Raw genomic sequence first — 16,392 nt, 5'->3', positions numbered from 1 at the left:
AACTTTTTCGGTTTGATTCACGAATGGTTAGAAAAGGTTTCAATTATCACAAAATGGGCTAAACTAACCGATTTTGAAAAATTTGGTTATAACTGACAACCCGCAGACATTTGATATTTTATTGAAATTAATCTTAATTTTTATAATAATATACTCTAATTTTTATTCTCTCATATATAAAATATAAATTCAAAAACTATATTGAATTTTTTTTAATTAAATCATTTGATTTAGTTGACTAATATCAAAATAAAATAAAATAATTAAAGTGTTAATAAAAATAAAAATAAAAAATTATATTATTTGATTTTCAAATAAAAAGGATGAAAGTGTGGATTACATTAAAAAATGCCCCATAGTTAAATTTTATATGTTCTGGTTTGAAAATTAAATTAAATTTGCATTTCCATTAAATTAACAGTAAAGGATAAAACTAAACACACAATTATCCTGTACTGCAAATTACAAAAATGCCCCAAAGCATATGCACTTCAAAAACTCCATATAAGACGGGACGCCCAATCCCAAAAAACACAGAAAAAAAAAAAACAAATACTTCTTCTCATGGCAACCATAACACCCAGAGATGAATCTGATTACGATAGTAGCTCTTCCTCCATCACCATACCAGACTCTAGCCGGAGCTGGATGAGTAACCTCAGCTTCGGCAGCCGCCGGAGCTCCGTCTCCGTAGCCTCTTCTCTAGCTGAATCATCCTTCTCCACTCCCTATAAGCCACACAAAGCTAACCAAGCCGCATGGCAAGCCATCAAGCGCATACAAATGGCTAACGGTCGAGTTGGGCTCGACCATTTTCGGCTGCTTCGACGATTAGGCAGCGGCGATTTAGGGAACGTGTATCTGTGCCAAATAAGGAACCCAGTAGTGGGTATGGGTCAGTGTTTTTATGCGATGAAAGTTGTTGATAAAGAAGCACTTGTTATCAGGAATAAATTGCAGAGAGCTGAAATGGAGAAGGAAATTCTGGGTATGCTTGATCATCCGTTTTTGCCTAGTTTGTATGCTGAATTTGATGCTTCTCATTATTCTTGCTTGGTCATGGAGTTTTGTCCTGGTGGCGATTTATATGCTGCTCGACAACGTCAGCCTGGTAGACGCTTCAGCATTTCATCTGCTAAGTAAGTCTCTATTTGTCTTCTTTAAACTTTGTGTTCATAATTTTTCGACTGTTCTCATTTCAGTTATTATCATTTCAACGTTCTGTTTTGGTACCGCATAATTAAACGTAAATTTCATAATTAGTGTGTAGTTGTAACTAATTAATGATGCTAAACTAATTAAGATTGTGTTGAATGTAGGTTTTATGGCGCTGAGACACTTTTAGCCCTAGAGTATCTACACATGATGGGGATTGTTTACAGAGACTTAAAACCAGAAAATGTTCTCGTAAGAGAAGATGGTCATATCATGCTTTCAGATTTCGATCTTTGTCTTAAATGTGACGTCGTCCCACAAGTTTTAAAATCCAAACAACCCAACTCATCATTACAACAACCTATTGATCAAGATGACCACACAAATATTCAATCTTGTTTCATTACACCATCTTGTTCCACACCAATTCAGCCCGTTCTTTCTTGTTTCTCATCTTCAAACAGAAAATTCAAGAAATCTAAAAAAGTCGCAACAATCACAGAACGAGCCGACACTAATAATCATAATCAAGATCAAGATCAAGATCATCATCAAATTCAAGAATTAGTAGCGGAACCGATAAACGCGAGATCAAAGTCATTTGTGGGAACACATGAATATTTAGCACCAGAAGTGATATCAGGACAAGGACATGGAAGTGCAGTGGATTGGTGGACATTAGGTGTGTTCTTGTACGAGATGTTATACGGAAGAACGCCGTTTAAAGGCGAGAACAATGAGAAAACGTTGATTAACATTCTTAAACAGCCGTTAACTTTTCCAAGAATTGCTGTTAATAGCAGCAAAGAGTATGAAGAAATGGTGAAAATTCAAGATCTTATAAGCAAACTTCTTGTCAAGAATCCAAAGAAAAGAATTGGAAATTTAAAGGGTTCAGTTGAAATCAAGAGACATGAGTTTTTTAAAGGGGTAAATTGGGCTTTGATTAGGTCAGTTAGACCACCAGAAGTTCCCAATGAGAGTATTAAGATTAGGAATAGCATTAATGGTAACAATATTAGTACTATTAGAACTCAAATACCAAAGTTGAGTAAGAAAGAAAGAGAAGCACCTTATCAGATTCCTCAGCATCACTTTGAGTATTTCTAAATTAGACAAATTGTAAATAAAAATAGGATTAGGTAAATCAGGAAGCAATGATGTCAATGTATGACATCAAAGATTTAGTTGTTTTATTATATGTTTTCCCTACTAAATATATATCTAATGAAAGTACTAGATTTTACTGTTTAGTCTCTACATATGGTCCTTTTAAATGGCTTAATACATAGTTTGACCCTTGAACTTGTACCCTTTTACCCATCTAACCCTCAAACTTAACGTCTCACCTATCGAACCCCTGAACTTGTTAAATAACCCGATTTGACCCCCGAACTTAATAAATACGTAAACATTGAACCCCTCCGTACACAATTTTTTCTAGAATGTTTCAAGTGACAGGTGGACACGAAGGGTTCAATATTTACATATTTATCAAGTTCAGAGGTCAAATCGGATTATTTAACAAGTTCAGAGGTTCGATAGGTGAGACGTTAAGTTTAGAGGTTAGATGGGTAAAAGGGTACAAGTTCAGGGGTTAAACTATGTATTAAGCCCCTTTTAAATTGTAAAAGCAAATACAAGATTGGATTGGATTGGATTGGAAGTTTTAAGATTTGAGCATAATATCCAATATATAACTATGTTCCTATTGGTTAGGCCCTCCTTATGATACATTATCAACTTTAAATAATTGAACACTTGTTTATTTGGTTATACATATGTCTATGTATTGTTTGCCATATCATGTTATACATTTAATGTTGTTATTAATGGATTGATTAATTAATGTTTGTGTGGACCTTATGTGTAAAAGTAGAAGATCACATAATTGAGGTAATGTGATAGTCATGAGAAGTCTATGAACTCATGTGGTGGCAATTATGGCCCTTCCTCAATGATGGTAAATATGATAAAGATTTTTGGAAATGATTCCTTCAGAAACCATTTTTTTAGAAACATTATTTTTCAATTGCCAGAAATTTTAATGGCATTGCAGTCACATGTTCTTTCACCGTTCTATCTACTACTATAAAACAAAAGCTCCATCATTTCTTTCCGCTCCTTAATTCTTTTGCTTTTTCTATATACATATAAATATCCATTTACTATATATTATACGGTATAAATTACAAAACATGAGTTTCTATGATTATTTTTAAATAAATTGATGTTTTGATGAATGTTGATTGATATTGATTAAGAGATTGTTGTTGAAATGATGATCATTAATAATAACAAGTGTTATTTTGTAATTTTATACCAATCACAATTTCCATGATTGATGGAATCAATTTTTGTTTTGGATAGGAAAATGGTGTAATTATTGGGCTTAAGTAGAAAGTTAATCCACAGAGTGATGACTTTGGAAGTAACCAAAGTTATTCATACCACATTATATTTCATGGTACCAAAAATTTCTTTGGAGTACAATAAATTAGTAGATAAATAATTAGCCATAAATTAGAAGATTGTTATATAAATATCAGTAGACTTTTACTGATATTTAGCAAATTTATTTATAGTGAATGATGATGATAAATAAATCGTAGTAGAGTTTTACCTATGTTTATGCAGCATTAGAGTTGAGGAATAAGATAAAGTGATTGTTTAAAATGTCAAACCTAGAAGAAGCATATACAGTGAAAAGGGGCAAATATTGATATCGTATATATGAAAAGAAGCAAATAAGTAAATTGGTTGAATCATTAATGGAAATTTTGGGAGGGAGAGATGATGAGCAAAATCAGTAGCAATGGCACGCGAGCTTTGCCTTTGTTTTTCTTTGCCCCACTACTTTTGTACTCTATATTTACCAATCAGCATGCATGTACAAAGTCACACTACTCTTCTTTTTATTCATCTACATACTCACTTTCTATATTGTCACCACTCCAGCTTCAAAAACATTTTGAATAAATTATAGAGCTTTTATCAATTCTTCATTCTTTATATTTTGATAACAATGACAGTTTAACTATCATTTTAAGCCCATTTTTACCTATGTAGACAATGAAAAGTAATAGTAATTAAATAAAAGTATTAAATCATATGGTGTGGTTAACCACATTTTATGTCTTTCACACAGATCAAAATTAGTATAAAATTCACAGAATAATTTTCTATTATTGTAAAAGTAATAATTAGTTTATCAAAATATAACAAATGAAATAATAATCGTAAAAATCGGATCAAACTGGGAATTTTCCAGCTGTCCGGTCCACTTACGACCATTACATAATAAGGAAATAGAACAATTTTTACATTAATAATCTGGTAGATTGGTATCAGATCCGTCAATATTAGTAAAAAAAATCACTAATATCGTTTGAATTAGAAGATGATTGATGTTGTTGATCTCTTTTTTGAAATATTCGTCTATGTTCAACTTCCCAATATGCACGCATATGTGGATCATGAATTGAATAAATTAATAAAATGTTTATTTTTCAAAAAAATTAATATAAATCAAGTATTAAATAATATGAGGAATGAAATAGCTATTTATTTTTATTTTTTGAGGGGAGTAATTATTCCATAAAATCATAAAATAGCAATTCGATAGAAAAACTATCCCATGAACCAAAGTAAAAAAATAGTCGTTTTATGCGGGATGGTTATTTCATTCCGTACATATTTCATAAACTTTAAGGTCTTAAAATCATAAAAAGAAAATAGGAAGATTAATTAGTCATCAGTTATGGCCTCTTTTTCTTTTCTTTTTACACTACTCAATTACTATACTCATTGCCATTTATGAAACAAAATCCTTGAGAGGACTAACTTACAGATTAGCATAAGTGAAAATTGTTTCTTTAATGCTGAATTTAGTTACTGTTTGATGCACTAAAAGCAATGTTGAGCATACAGTTTCCAATAGTAAATCTAAAGGAAAGGAAAGAAAAGAGGGCAAAAGTGCTAATTGTACAAAAGCTGGGAACAAGGTAAAGTTGTGTGGGCAGGCCAATGTTAAAATCTTGGAGTATTTACAGAATCAAATAATTTTTTATTCAGAAAGCAAAATTTCATTTGACATAACAATCTTTCAGCTGTATTTCTTAGACCGACATCGTGCCGTTTGACTGTTCGTCGGCGTTTATACACTCCGATATAATTGATTTTGTTATAAAAAATATAAAACTAATAAAAATTAATAATAATTTTGAACTATATTAACTAAGACTTCTATAGTTTCAAAAAAAAAAAAAAACTAAGACTTCTATAGTCTATTTTCCAAAAGTTTAATTGTTGATAATTTATTTTTGATATTTTAAATGTAGTTCGTCGTCAGTTCAAATGCTTACAAGTATTATGGTTATGAGCTCCCATAGGAAAAGCTCATTTCCCCCCTTCAAATAATCATCTTCAACAATTCTTAAATGTTAGCTGCATGAAACTGTTTAAAATTATTTATAAGTTTATAAAAAAGATGATAATATTATAAAAAATTTATGAAATATAAATTTTTTGTATGTAGCAATTATTTCATATATTTTTCATAGCAGTTTTATAATTTTCATGAATGGATTAGCTTTTGTTAAATGTATAGTAAAATATTTCTAATGCACTCTTATAAATGAGAGTCTTTGATAAAAGAGAGTGAGTAGTTATGAAAATCAAAAGACACTTTGATTATAAAGTAAAGGGGTGTTTGGTTCAGTTTTTCGCTGGAACATTTATCTTTTACTTTTCAAAAAGCTCCACCTAAGTGTTTGGTGAGATTTTTTTAAAAGCTTTTTGGAGCTTTTTAAATCTCTAACTGCTGTTTGAAAAGCTTCATTTTAAAGTTTTTTGCCAACAGCTGTTAGCTGTTTCAATTTTTTTAATTATCTAGACAAAATTACCCCTATTAGAATATATCGTTTTTTAATATATAAAATTATTTAAATTATTTTTAAATATTCTAATTGTTTATAAATTATATAAAATTATTTTATTTATATTAAAATAACTATAATTTAATTTTTTCTAAAAATAAATCATAAATTTATCAAAAAAGTATCTAAATAAATTTAAACTAAATATTATTTTTTATAAAAAATAATAATTAATATATAATATAATATATTTTTATAGTTTAATAAATAAAAACAAAAATTATGCCCTTGACATTCATTTTATAAATAAACAGCAACAACTAATCAAATCTCACTAAACACGTATGGTTTACCAGCTATCAGCTACCAGCTATCAACTAACAGCTATCAGCTACAGCTAACAGCTACTAGTTATAAGAAACAGTTGAACCAAACATACCCTAAATGTATAAGCTCTACAACTGTTATGTGTAGTTTTTTATTTGTTTTGTATTCATTCACGCATTTAATTTTATACCGGCTTGTATAAAATTTCAGATATGAAATATTCATGATAATATTATTAAAAGGCTATGGAAAGATTATGAAAATGCTATAAAGTGGTTATCAAAATATTGTGAAAATATTATTAAACCAATATGATTTTTTGAATATTAAGATATTATAGATTTAAGTACCTATTTTACTTTTATACTGAAAATGTTCAATTATTTTATAAAAGCTCATTTGTGTAATTAATATTTATTTATTTATTTATGAATAACTCTTCTTCTTATTGCCTTTCACCTTAAATATATAACTTTATTTATTTAATAAAATATACAATTATAACAATTTTCTTATAATTATTAAACATTGTAAAAGTAATAATAAAATATACAATTTGAAAATCTTAAATACATTTATTATTTTTACCTAAAGTATTAATCTGTACTGTTTTCAAAGATTTATTTTGAAATTAAAAGTTTATATATATTAAATTAAATAATAAAATTAAATTTGTTTTATTTAAAATTTAAATATTTTTTAAAAAATGTAAATATATACATTTAATATTCATTTTAGTAATAAATACGCTTTTTTAAAAGTTTTATTTTAAATATACTTTCAATTTTTTTTTGTAATGGCTCAAATTTACCTTTCTTCTGAAATTGAGGATTAGACAACGTTTAGATGAAGGGTATAATTGAGCTGTTTTGTTTTTAAATATAACGAGATTACGAGATAACTAAGATAAATAATACTCCACTTAAGGTGAAAAGATCAAGAGTGGCATGTTTGTACTTAACCTGTGGATGAGGGATAAATTAGTTTTTCCCATAAATAAAACAAGAAAAGATGAAGCAAATAAAACTCACTGGTTGCCCACTCACAAAGAAACCATCAACCATAAAAACGGAATATTGATTTTTTTTTATCAATAATAGTCTACTCTAATTGTTAGCGGGGTTAACGGAAGTTAGTGTTAGATATTTTTTAAATAGGCATACTGTCCGTGAGTGTTGAGGGTCGAACCCTTAATCACATACACATATTATTAGAATTTAGCCAACTGGGCCAAACCTTTAAGTGTATTGATGAACTTAAGCCCTTGCAACAATTAGGACACATGTTCCGATCTCAAACACAGTTGCAGGTACACACCACCACCCATGGTATTAATTCACCACTTTATACTAAACCAGTGGCTTGTTGCTTTAAAGAGAAATTAATTTACTATTCCAAAAACTAAAAGAAATTAATTTTAGCATATGTACATCAGTTCATGTAAATTACTACTACTATCTTTTATTTTGGATTTGATTTTTGTGTCAGTGAGCTGATCAAATTTGTAGATATTCATGATGTTGTCTACACCCTCTACTTACATAACGTTTACAAACTCTATTTTACTTGAGTTTAAAATAGTTACCTCCATAAATATTTTCACCAGATAAATTGAGTAACCAGTACTGGTAGTGGTAGACCTGTTCACGAGTCCACTGGTTCTCGACTTCACGTTATCTATTCACAATTTTATATATCATAATGTTTTAACTTTATCAGTTTGATTTATTATTATTTTTAATTTGCTATTTGAAGCTTATGTGTCGTGATGTTGTATACGTCCAATATGACAAATTTTATACACGTAGATGTACAATATTGCACGACATCAGCTTTAAATGAGACGTGAATATATTTAGCAAAAATTGAGAAAATGATAAACCAAACTTATAAAATTTAAAAAATATATATATATTTAACAACAAACTAAAATTATTTATTAATTTATTTTATCTTCATAATTTTATCCATATAACCTCTCAATGTGTTGAGAAATGTAAATTTTAAATAATTTTAAAAATATTAAAAGAATAATATTATACAATAATAATGTATAGATCAAATTACATCTAATATTTTTAGAAGTGAATTTTGCAAAATTCAATTATTATGATTTTGGGTAAGCTGCTATGGTAAAATCAGTATTAGAGGTTTGCATTCAGTTTGTGTTAAAGCAAATAAACTATTTTCCTTTTCAAATCTGTTTATAAAAATGTGAAAATTTAAACCAATTTGAACTAATCACAATGAACCAAAAAATTCAACAATTTTTATATTATTAAGTCGAACTAAACTAAAAATTTTAGTTAGTTTTGATCATCCAGTTTGATTTGATTTGCACATTTCTAATCAGTATCAATACGAACTTAATTCTGACCGGCTTAATGAACTAGGTAGGAGGAGGAGTATTGAGAAGTGAAACCTTCTTCTATTAATTAAAAGTATTGATGCAAGCTTTTAGTAGTGTCTATTTTAATCTATGTGCTATAAGAAGTATTTTCTACATATTTCATTTACTGTTTTATCTAAGTGACCTAACATTTCTACTGTTGTCTCTAATATGTCCAAAATTCATATAAATTAAAGAAAAAAAGTAGCAGAACTGAATATTGGAAAAAGTGTAAAAGAACCCAACAGACAAAAAAACAGAGAAAACTAGTGACTAATTAAGATAAGTAATGTTAAAACTAGAAGTTGGAGTTAAAATGAAACCATCAAACTCTAATTCCTAAAACATGGGCTCTCCTTAAGTTGTCTATAAACTTCCATCTGCTTATAAATAAGTAATTTCCTACCACATACCTATTTTATTAACTAATTTCTACTATATCATTAGCTATTTCTTCTACTGATAATTCAAAAATGGCGAAGAATGTAGCTGAGTCTCCTCTTGAGATAACTAGTTCAAGCTTGGGTTCACTTGACCAAAAGCTGGCCATGGCTAAACGTTGCTCTCATGGTAATCACTCATCCTTTTTTTTTTCTTGGAACATGTTATCTACATACATACATTTATTATATATATATATATATATATATATATATATATATATATATATATATATATATATATATATATATATATATATATATATATATATTCTCTTTTTTACTTGTAGCTTTTTATCCTTTCTTCTTTTTGAGCATGCTTATAATATGGTTTAGTTTCTGGCATTTATATATATTCATTAGCTAGTGGCGGAATCAAATATAAAAAGATGACGTAAAAAAAGTAAAAATATGGTTAGTGAGCTTAAAAACGAGCAAGCCGAAAGGAGTATGAAAAAAATCAGAAATAACCTAGTAACAAGCGGTCATAAAATGTGCGGCCTAAAATTCCGCCCCGAGCTCAATTGATACTCGAGTCGATAATTGTGAAATGTCGAACAATAGCTCGAGTCACATTTATGTTACCAAAACAAAAATACTTTTCTATTAGATGTTGGATATTTTAAATCAAGTTAGATTATGAATGAAAGGCTAGATATGCCTCTTTTTAAAAGGGGACCATAATAATTTGCAAAATTGGAACTTTCTTTTTTTTTCTTAATTAATTTTCATCAATACTATATAAAAGGAGCTTTAGACCAAGATATATAATATAGTGTCATCAAAATGGTATGATGAACCATATTTTCTTGGTCAAAGATTGATGGCTACAGATTCTAAGTGCCATTATGGTTAGACATGGTGATACTTAAAATCTTGTTTATTCATTTTTCATCATTTTCAATCAAAAAAATAATGTGGACCAAAGTTAAGATGTTAGTTGTGTTTTGATGGATGAACAGAAGGCGTAGTCGCCGGAGCTAAAGCAGCCATTGTTGCTGGTATTGCCACTGCCATTCCAACTGTAAGTTGTCTTCCTCAATTATTTATTTTCAGTTTTATTTGCTAAACAAACAAAACTGAAATCTGACAAGACGGTGCTGTATTGATAATGCAGCTGGCCAGTGCAAGGATGCTGCCTTGGGCTAGAGCTAATCTCAACCACACTGCTCAAGCTCTCATAATTTCTACAGGTTAATTGGATTCTACAGAACAATTATGAGTCCCCATTTTCTATGTATTTTCTCTGTTAATGAAATTATAACTGTTTTTTAATTTATCATTGTTTCAGTTGCTGGAGCAGCATATTTCATAGTTGCAGACAAGACTGTTCTGGCTACAGCAAGAAGGAACTCCTTCAAGCAGAACCCTAACATTGAGGCATGACCTTATATATATGACCCCAGTTATGTAATCTATTGTCATCGAATAATAATCAACTACATTGAATAGAATATTCATGTTTAAGTAATGCGCTATCTTGATGGAAATGAAAACGTTAAAACGAAAAACAACGAAACCAAATTTTTACAAAATTAAGTAATAAATATTAAGTTTTGAATTTTAAAAGCGAAAACAGATAGAAAATACCAAAACGTAAGACTCGATAAGTTTATGTGCAACATTAGTGTAGCAGAAGTGGCAGAAAAGTTTTACCAATAGTCTTTACAAGAGCAAGAGCCATCTTTGAAATGATGGAACCGATTTCTATCTCTTGCAATAATTTCTCTATTGAAGATCTTCGAAATTAGCTTAATAGCAGAATGACAATTTCTGCAAACACGAAGATTCTTGACAATTCTAATTGTTGTTCCTGGTTTTGTACTTATCAAACCAAAAGCAATAGCCAATTTCTCACTGTGATGTCTTAAAGCTCCTTCTTTCCATTCCTCATCCATATCATACAACACCTCAGATGTATCTGCAACCAATCCAGCCTTCTCCAAAAGGATGTCAATTTCATCCAGCATTTTGTAAATTTCTACGCTCTGAGAATGTACTTTGTCGCCGACGACGAATTCATGAACTACACTATCCACTTCAATAGAGCTACAACCAGGAGTTCTCTTCATTCCCATGTCATTTAGCCTAGTTCTTATTTTAGCTACATCCTCCCATCTACCGGCTTTTGCGTAGATGTTTGATAAGAGCACATAAGCCCCGGGCTTGTCAGGCTCTAGTTTAAACAGATTTTTTGCGACAAATTCGGCTAATTCGATTTTTCCATGAAGTCTACAAGCTCCCAGCAGTGAGCCCCATATGGCCCCATCTGGATTCATTTCCATGCTCTTCATCAACGACTCTGCTTCATCGAACAATCCAGCTCGGGCTAGAAGATCTATCATGCATCCATAGTGCTGCAATTTTGGAGAAATATTATGATCTTCGATCATTGAACTAAAGAATTGACGCCCGAGATCGAGTAAACCAGCGTGGTTGCAGGCTGATAATACCCCAACAAAGGTGATGTTATCTGGTGTTAACCCTTCCTTAGTCATTTCTGAGAAAAGGCCAATGGCCAATTCTGCGCGTCCGTGCATTGCAAGACCAGAAATCATTGCATTCGATGATGCCAAACTTTTAGAATACATGCCATCAAAAATTTGTTTAGCTGCCTCTATATTACCACATTTTGCATACATGTCAATTAGGCTTGTCCAAAGGGCATCGTTAACCAAAATCTTCCTGTTCTTATCTATATAGGCATGAATCCATTTACCAAGCCCAAGAGCACCAAGGTTAGCACAAGCGGGAAGAATGCTTAACAAGGTCACATCATTAGGATCTACATTTGAACGAAGCATTCGCCTAAAAATCCCTAATGCTTCCTTATAGCAACTCATATGAGTATACCCACCAATCATAACATTCCAAGAAACCACATTTTTATATTCTATACCCTCAAATAATTGTTGAGCTTTATCCAATTCTCCACACTTAGCATACATATCAACAAGGGCATTTGCGAGCCTAAGATTCGATCCAAGTCCACGCTCTTCAATCCAAGAACTAACGGAATTTCCCACATTGAGTGATCCTGACTGAGCACAAACACTTAAAACATTAAGCAATGTACTCTCATTCGGTGTGACACTCTCTTTTAGCATCTCTTCATAAAATGCTAAAGCCTCTCCGAATCGACCACTTTGAGCATACCCGGAAATCATAGCATTCCAAGAAACAACATCTCTAACAGGAATTTCATCAAAAAGCTCTAAAGCCTGGTCAAGGAAACCCCTCGAAGCATACCCTGTAATCAAAGCCGTATATGAAACAACATCTCTCAGAGAACTTTTATCAAACACTAATCTAGCATTACCCAATTCACTATTTTGCATATACATAGTAATTAAAGAAGTATGAACAAATGCATCATCATCAAATCCAAGCTTTATAATCTGTCCATGAATCTGTTTCCCTTCATGGGTACTTGAAATTCTAGAGCAAGACTTCAAAACAAAAGGAAAAGTATAATTATTTGGAGAAAAACCAGAAGAAACCATATCAACATAATACTCTACAGCTAAAATTGGGGATTCACTAATTGAAAGACCCCTGATGATATTATTCCAAATAACTTGATTGGGGTTTTGAATAGATTTGAAGAGTGAGAGTGCATAAGGGAGATCACCAAATGGCGAAACGGCACAAAATTCAATGAGTTTGCTGAGTGCAAAATGGGTACTGTGTAGACCATTTTTGAAAATTTGGGAGTGGATTTGTTTCAGAGTTTTGAGGCTTTTGCATGTGGAGAGAAGTGTCAGCGATGGATGGTTTTGGAGATGCTTATACGAAGGATCTGATGCGGGTAAGGCATGGAGATTTGCTTGTGGAATTGTAAATGAAGAGGAAGCCAACATTTTGATCTTTTTATTTGTGGAGAAGAAGAAGATAACGGTCAACTAAATACGAACCCCGCCAAAAATAAATACCGGACGTTTCATTCTTGCTTGGGCTCATAGGCCTGTCGTTTCGTCCGATGTTTTCCTGTCGTTTAATCGGATGGCCAAATATAAGGAACAATAATGAGGAAATTACACCCTATATCTTATTTTTATAAAAATATACATTAGCGACTCAAAAAAATAAATTATGCAGAAATCTCTCAATTAGCTTTTAAACTTTTCATTTATACCTCATCATAATTTCAGTACCATTTTACCCTTCATTAATGAGCTGTCACACATTATACATGCCTTTTTCTTCTTTTATACTTAACTTGGGACCCACCAACAACACACCATTTATCAAGCTCTGCCAGTGATGACAAACACACCGGCAACAACTATACCACCGACGCCGGAACTGACAAAGGTCATACCAACAAAGAGCCTTGACAAAGGTCATACATTTCGGAACCCGACCGAGCTTTGACCCGGCTCATTTTATCATAAGAAGTGGATATCTAACCGGCACAGTGAGCTAAACTAGATCGCATTCGGAAGAGAGATTGAGCTGAAAATGGAGAAAGAAATCATGGATCTAATTACTGCTAATAGTAGAAGAACAATGAATGAGTTGATAAGAAAAGGTCGGGTCAGATCAAATGTAGTTTGGATAAAAGATAGTGGTATTACTGCAGTGAAGCAAACTAGTTACTACGTTGGGGAGGAATGTCCACAGTGAGCTAAACGATGAGGCTCGCGTTGTGAGTTAACTGGCATATTTTGGATTGAGAGTGGGAATATGAGTGTTTGTGGTGATGATAGTGAAAACTCAAGCAATTACCTTCACCTCTAAGGCTCTAATCCAATTGACCAACACAATAGTGACAAAAACATTTATACCTGCAAATATATATTACATTACAAATTGTCTTTTTTAATTTAAAAATTTATTATCAACTTTAAGTCAAATCTAAACCAACTCTTAATTATTTAATATTTATAGTTAATTAACAATTTTTTTATCTATTTTTATTTTTATATCATTTTATTATAGTTTAAATAAAAATATTGTAAACTACTTTTAAAATTAACTTTATATTATACTGATGTTTTTTTTTTATTTCTTTATCATGTATGTAAATAACCAGAAATCAACTCATCGTCAACTTTCTATTTCAATATACATTTATTATTTTATCCAGTATTTAAGTAACCATAAATTAATTTATTGTCAACTTTAAATTCATGCGTGTAAGTAACCATAAATTTAACTCATTGTCCACTTTATATTCTAGATTTAAATTTATTAATTTATTATGTGTTTAAGTAACCATCAATCAAATTATTGACAACTTTAAATTTAAAATTTATATTAATTAGTTTATCATGTTTTTATATAAATATTAATCAACTTATTGTCAACTCTTAACTAAATATTTATTATTCTAAAAAAACTTAATATTTATTAGTTTATAATCGGTTTATGTAACCATGAATCAACTTTCATTGTCAACTTTCGATTTTAAATATACATATATTAGTTTATTATATGTTTTTATATTCACGAATCAACTTAATGTCAACTCTAGATTTCATACAACTTTAACATTTTTATTGTCTCTTATTTATATTTCAAATATACATTTATTATTATCTTATCCAATATTTAAATAATCACAAATTAACGTATTGCCAACTTTATTCATGTGTATAAGTAATCATAAATTAACTCATTATCCACTTTATATTCTAGATATACATTTATCAATTTATTATGTGTTTAAGTAACCATAAATCAACTCATTGTCAACTTTAAATTTTAATTTTAAATTAATTAGTTTATCATGTTTTTATATAAACATGAATCAACTCATTGTCAACTCTAAACTAAACATTTATTAGTTTATAATCGGTTTATCTAGCCATGAATCAATTCTCATTGTTAATTTTCAATTTTAAAAATATATTTATTAATTTATTATGTGTGTTTATAACCATGAATCAACTTAATGTCAACTCTAAACTAAACATTTATTAGTTTATAATCAATTTATCTAGCCATGAATCAATTTTCATTGTTAATTTTCAATTTTAAAAATATATTTATTAATTTATTATGTGTGTTTATAACCATGAATCAATTTAATGTCAACTCTAGATATCATACAATTTTGACATTTTTATTGTCTCTTATTTATATTTCAAATATACATTTATTATTTTATCCAGTATTTAAGTAATATTGTCAAATTTAGATTCATGTGTATAAGTAACCATAAATCAACTCATTGTCCACTTTATATTCTAGATATACATTTATTAATTTATTATGTGTTTAAATAACCATAAATCAACTCACTAAAATTTATTTGGTAACTACGCTTATTTTCATATATCAGATCAATCAATTATCAACTTAAATCACCCAAAGATCAACCTAAAATCAACCAAATATCAACCTAAAATAAACATAAGATCAACCCGAAATTAACTTGAGATCAACTATACATCAAATTTAATTTTATTCTGTCTCAATTAAATTTTAGTTTTATTTCACGTACAATATTATTTTCTTTTCTATTGTTAAAGTAACCTTGAATCAACTCTCATTGTCAATTTTCAATTTTAAAAATACGTTTATTAGTTTATTATGTGTTTTTATAACTATCAATTAACTTAATGTCAACTTTAAATTTCATACAACTTTTTTGTTTATATTGTCTCTTATGTAGCTGCTATTTAAAACATATAATTGACAATGAGTTAATTTACGGTTACAAAAATACGTAATAAAGTAATAAATATATATTGTAAAATACAATATTTTGTTGTTCCTTTAAATTAATTATATATATATATATATATATATAAATACCTCCAGTTTATTTCACGTTTAAATATATTTATCTATACATAAATATAGTTCTTTTGCAAAAAAAAAATCATATTTTTGGCTTGGATCTAATTTAGTATCCACTGCACTAAAATTAAAATCATCAATTCCCTTGTTTATCTCTATATCACAGAACACAAATCCACATTCAACATCCCCTTTAAGTCTCGTGGAATCAACTTCCGGTAAAAACTCTCAGCGGAAAGTTGTAATTAAATCTTCTTTTTCTCAATTCTCATACTATAATCACAATCTGTACAAGAATTAAACATCTCAGCTTTTAGTTTTTTCTTAGCTTATCATCATCGTATTACTCCCAATTCTCATGAAACTCTTATGCCATGGAACAAAAAATTTGAAGAAAGAGCAAATTTGAAGCAACAATTAAACGACGACGACACCAGTTAAAGCAGTGTTGGCAACG

At 29.8% G+C, this 16,392-nt stretch overlaps 3 protein-coding genes across 3 annotated transcripts; 2 read left to right on the top strand and 1 right to left on the bottom strand.

The window, feature by feature from the left end:
- The first annotated feature begins 537 nt into the window (after nucleotides 1-537).
- LOC126684826 (protein kinase PINOID 2) lies at nucleotides 538-2,408 on the top strand. The gene is made up of 2 exons (XM_050379517.2): nucleotides 538-1,139; nucleotides 1,320-2,408. The coding sequence occupies exons 1-2, from the start codon at nucleotides 565-567 to the stop codon at nucleotides 2,263-2,265; spliced, it is 1,521 nt and encodes a 506-aa protein (XP_050235474.1). The 5' UTR covers nucleotides 538-564; the 3' UTR covers nucleotides 2,266-2,408.
- A 6,667-nt stretch (nucleotides 2,409-9,075) lies between these two features.
- LOC126666302 (early nodulin-93-like) lies at nucleotides 9,076-10,659 on the top strand. Its single transcript, XM_050359318.2, has 4 exons — nucleotides 9,076-9,318; nucleotides 10,151-10,212; nucleotides 10,306-10,381; nucleotides 10,480-10,659. The coding sequence occupies exons 1-4, from the start codon at nucleotides 9,222-9,224 to the stop codon at nucleotides 10,572-10,574; spliced, it is 330 nt and encodes a 109-aa protein (XP_050215275.1). The 5' UTR covers nucleotides 9,076-9,221; the 3' UTR covers nucleotides 10,575-10,659.
- A 140-nt stretch (nucleotides 10,660-10,799) lies between these two features.
- On the bottom strand, nucleotides 10,800-13,093 carry LOC126666301 (pentatricopeptide repeat-containing protein At1g08070, chloroplastic). The gene has a single exon (XM_050359317.2). The coding sequence runs from the start codon at nucleotides 13,046-13,048 to the stop codon at nucleotides 10,841-10,843; it is 2,208 nt and encodes a 735-aa protein (XP_050215274.1). The 5' UTR covers nucleotides 13,049-13,093; the 3' UTR covers nucleotides 10,800-10,840.
- Nucleotides 13,094-16,392: the final 3,299 nt, after the last annotated feature.

This window comes from Mercurialis annua, linkage group LG1-X (genome assembly GCF_937616625.2).
Source record: "Mercurialis annua linkage group LG1-X, ddMerAnnu1.2, whole genome shotgun sequence".
Lineage (NCBI taxonomy): Eukaryota > Viridiplantae > Streptophyta > Magnoliopsida > Malpighiales > Euphorbiaceae > Mercurialis > Mercurialis annua.
The sequence above is the reverse complement of the archived record's forward strand: the minus strand, read 5'-3'. Positions and strand labels throughout refer to the sequence as shown.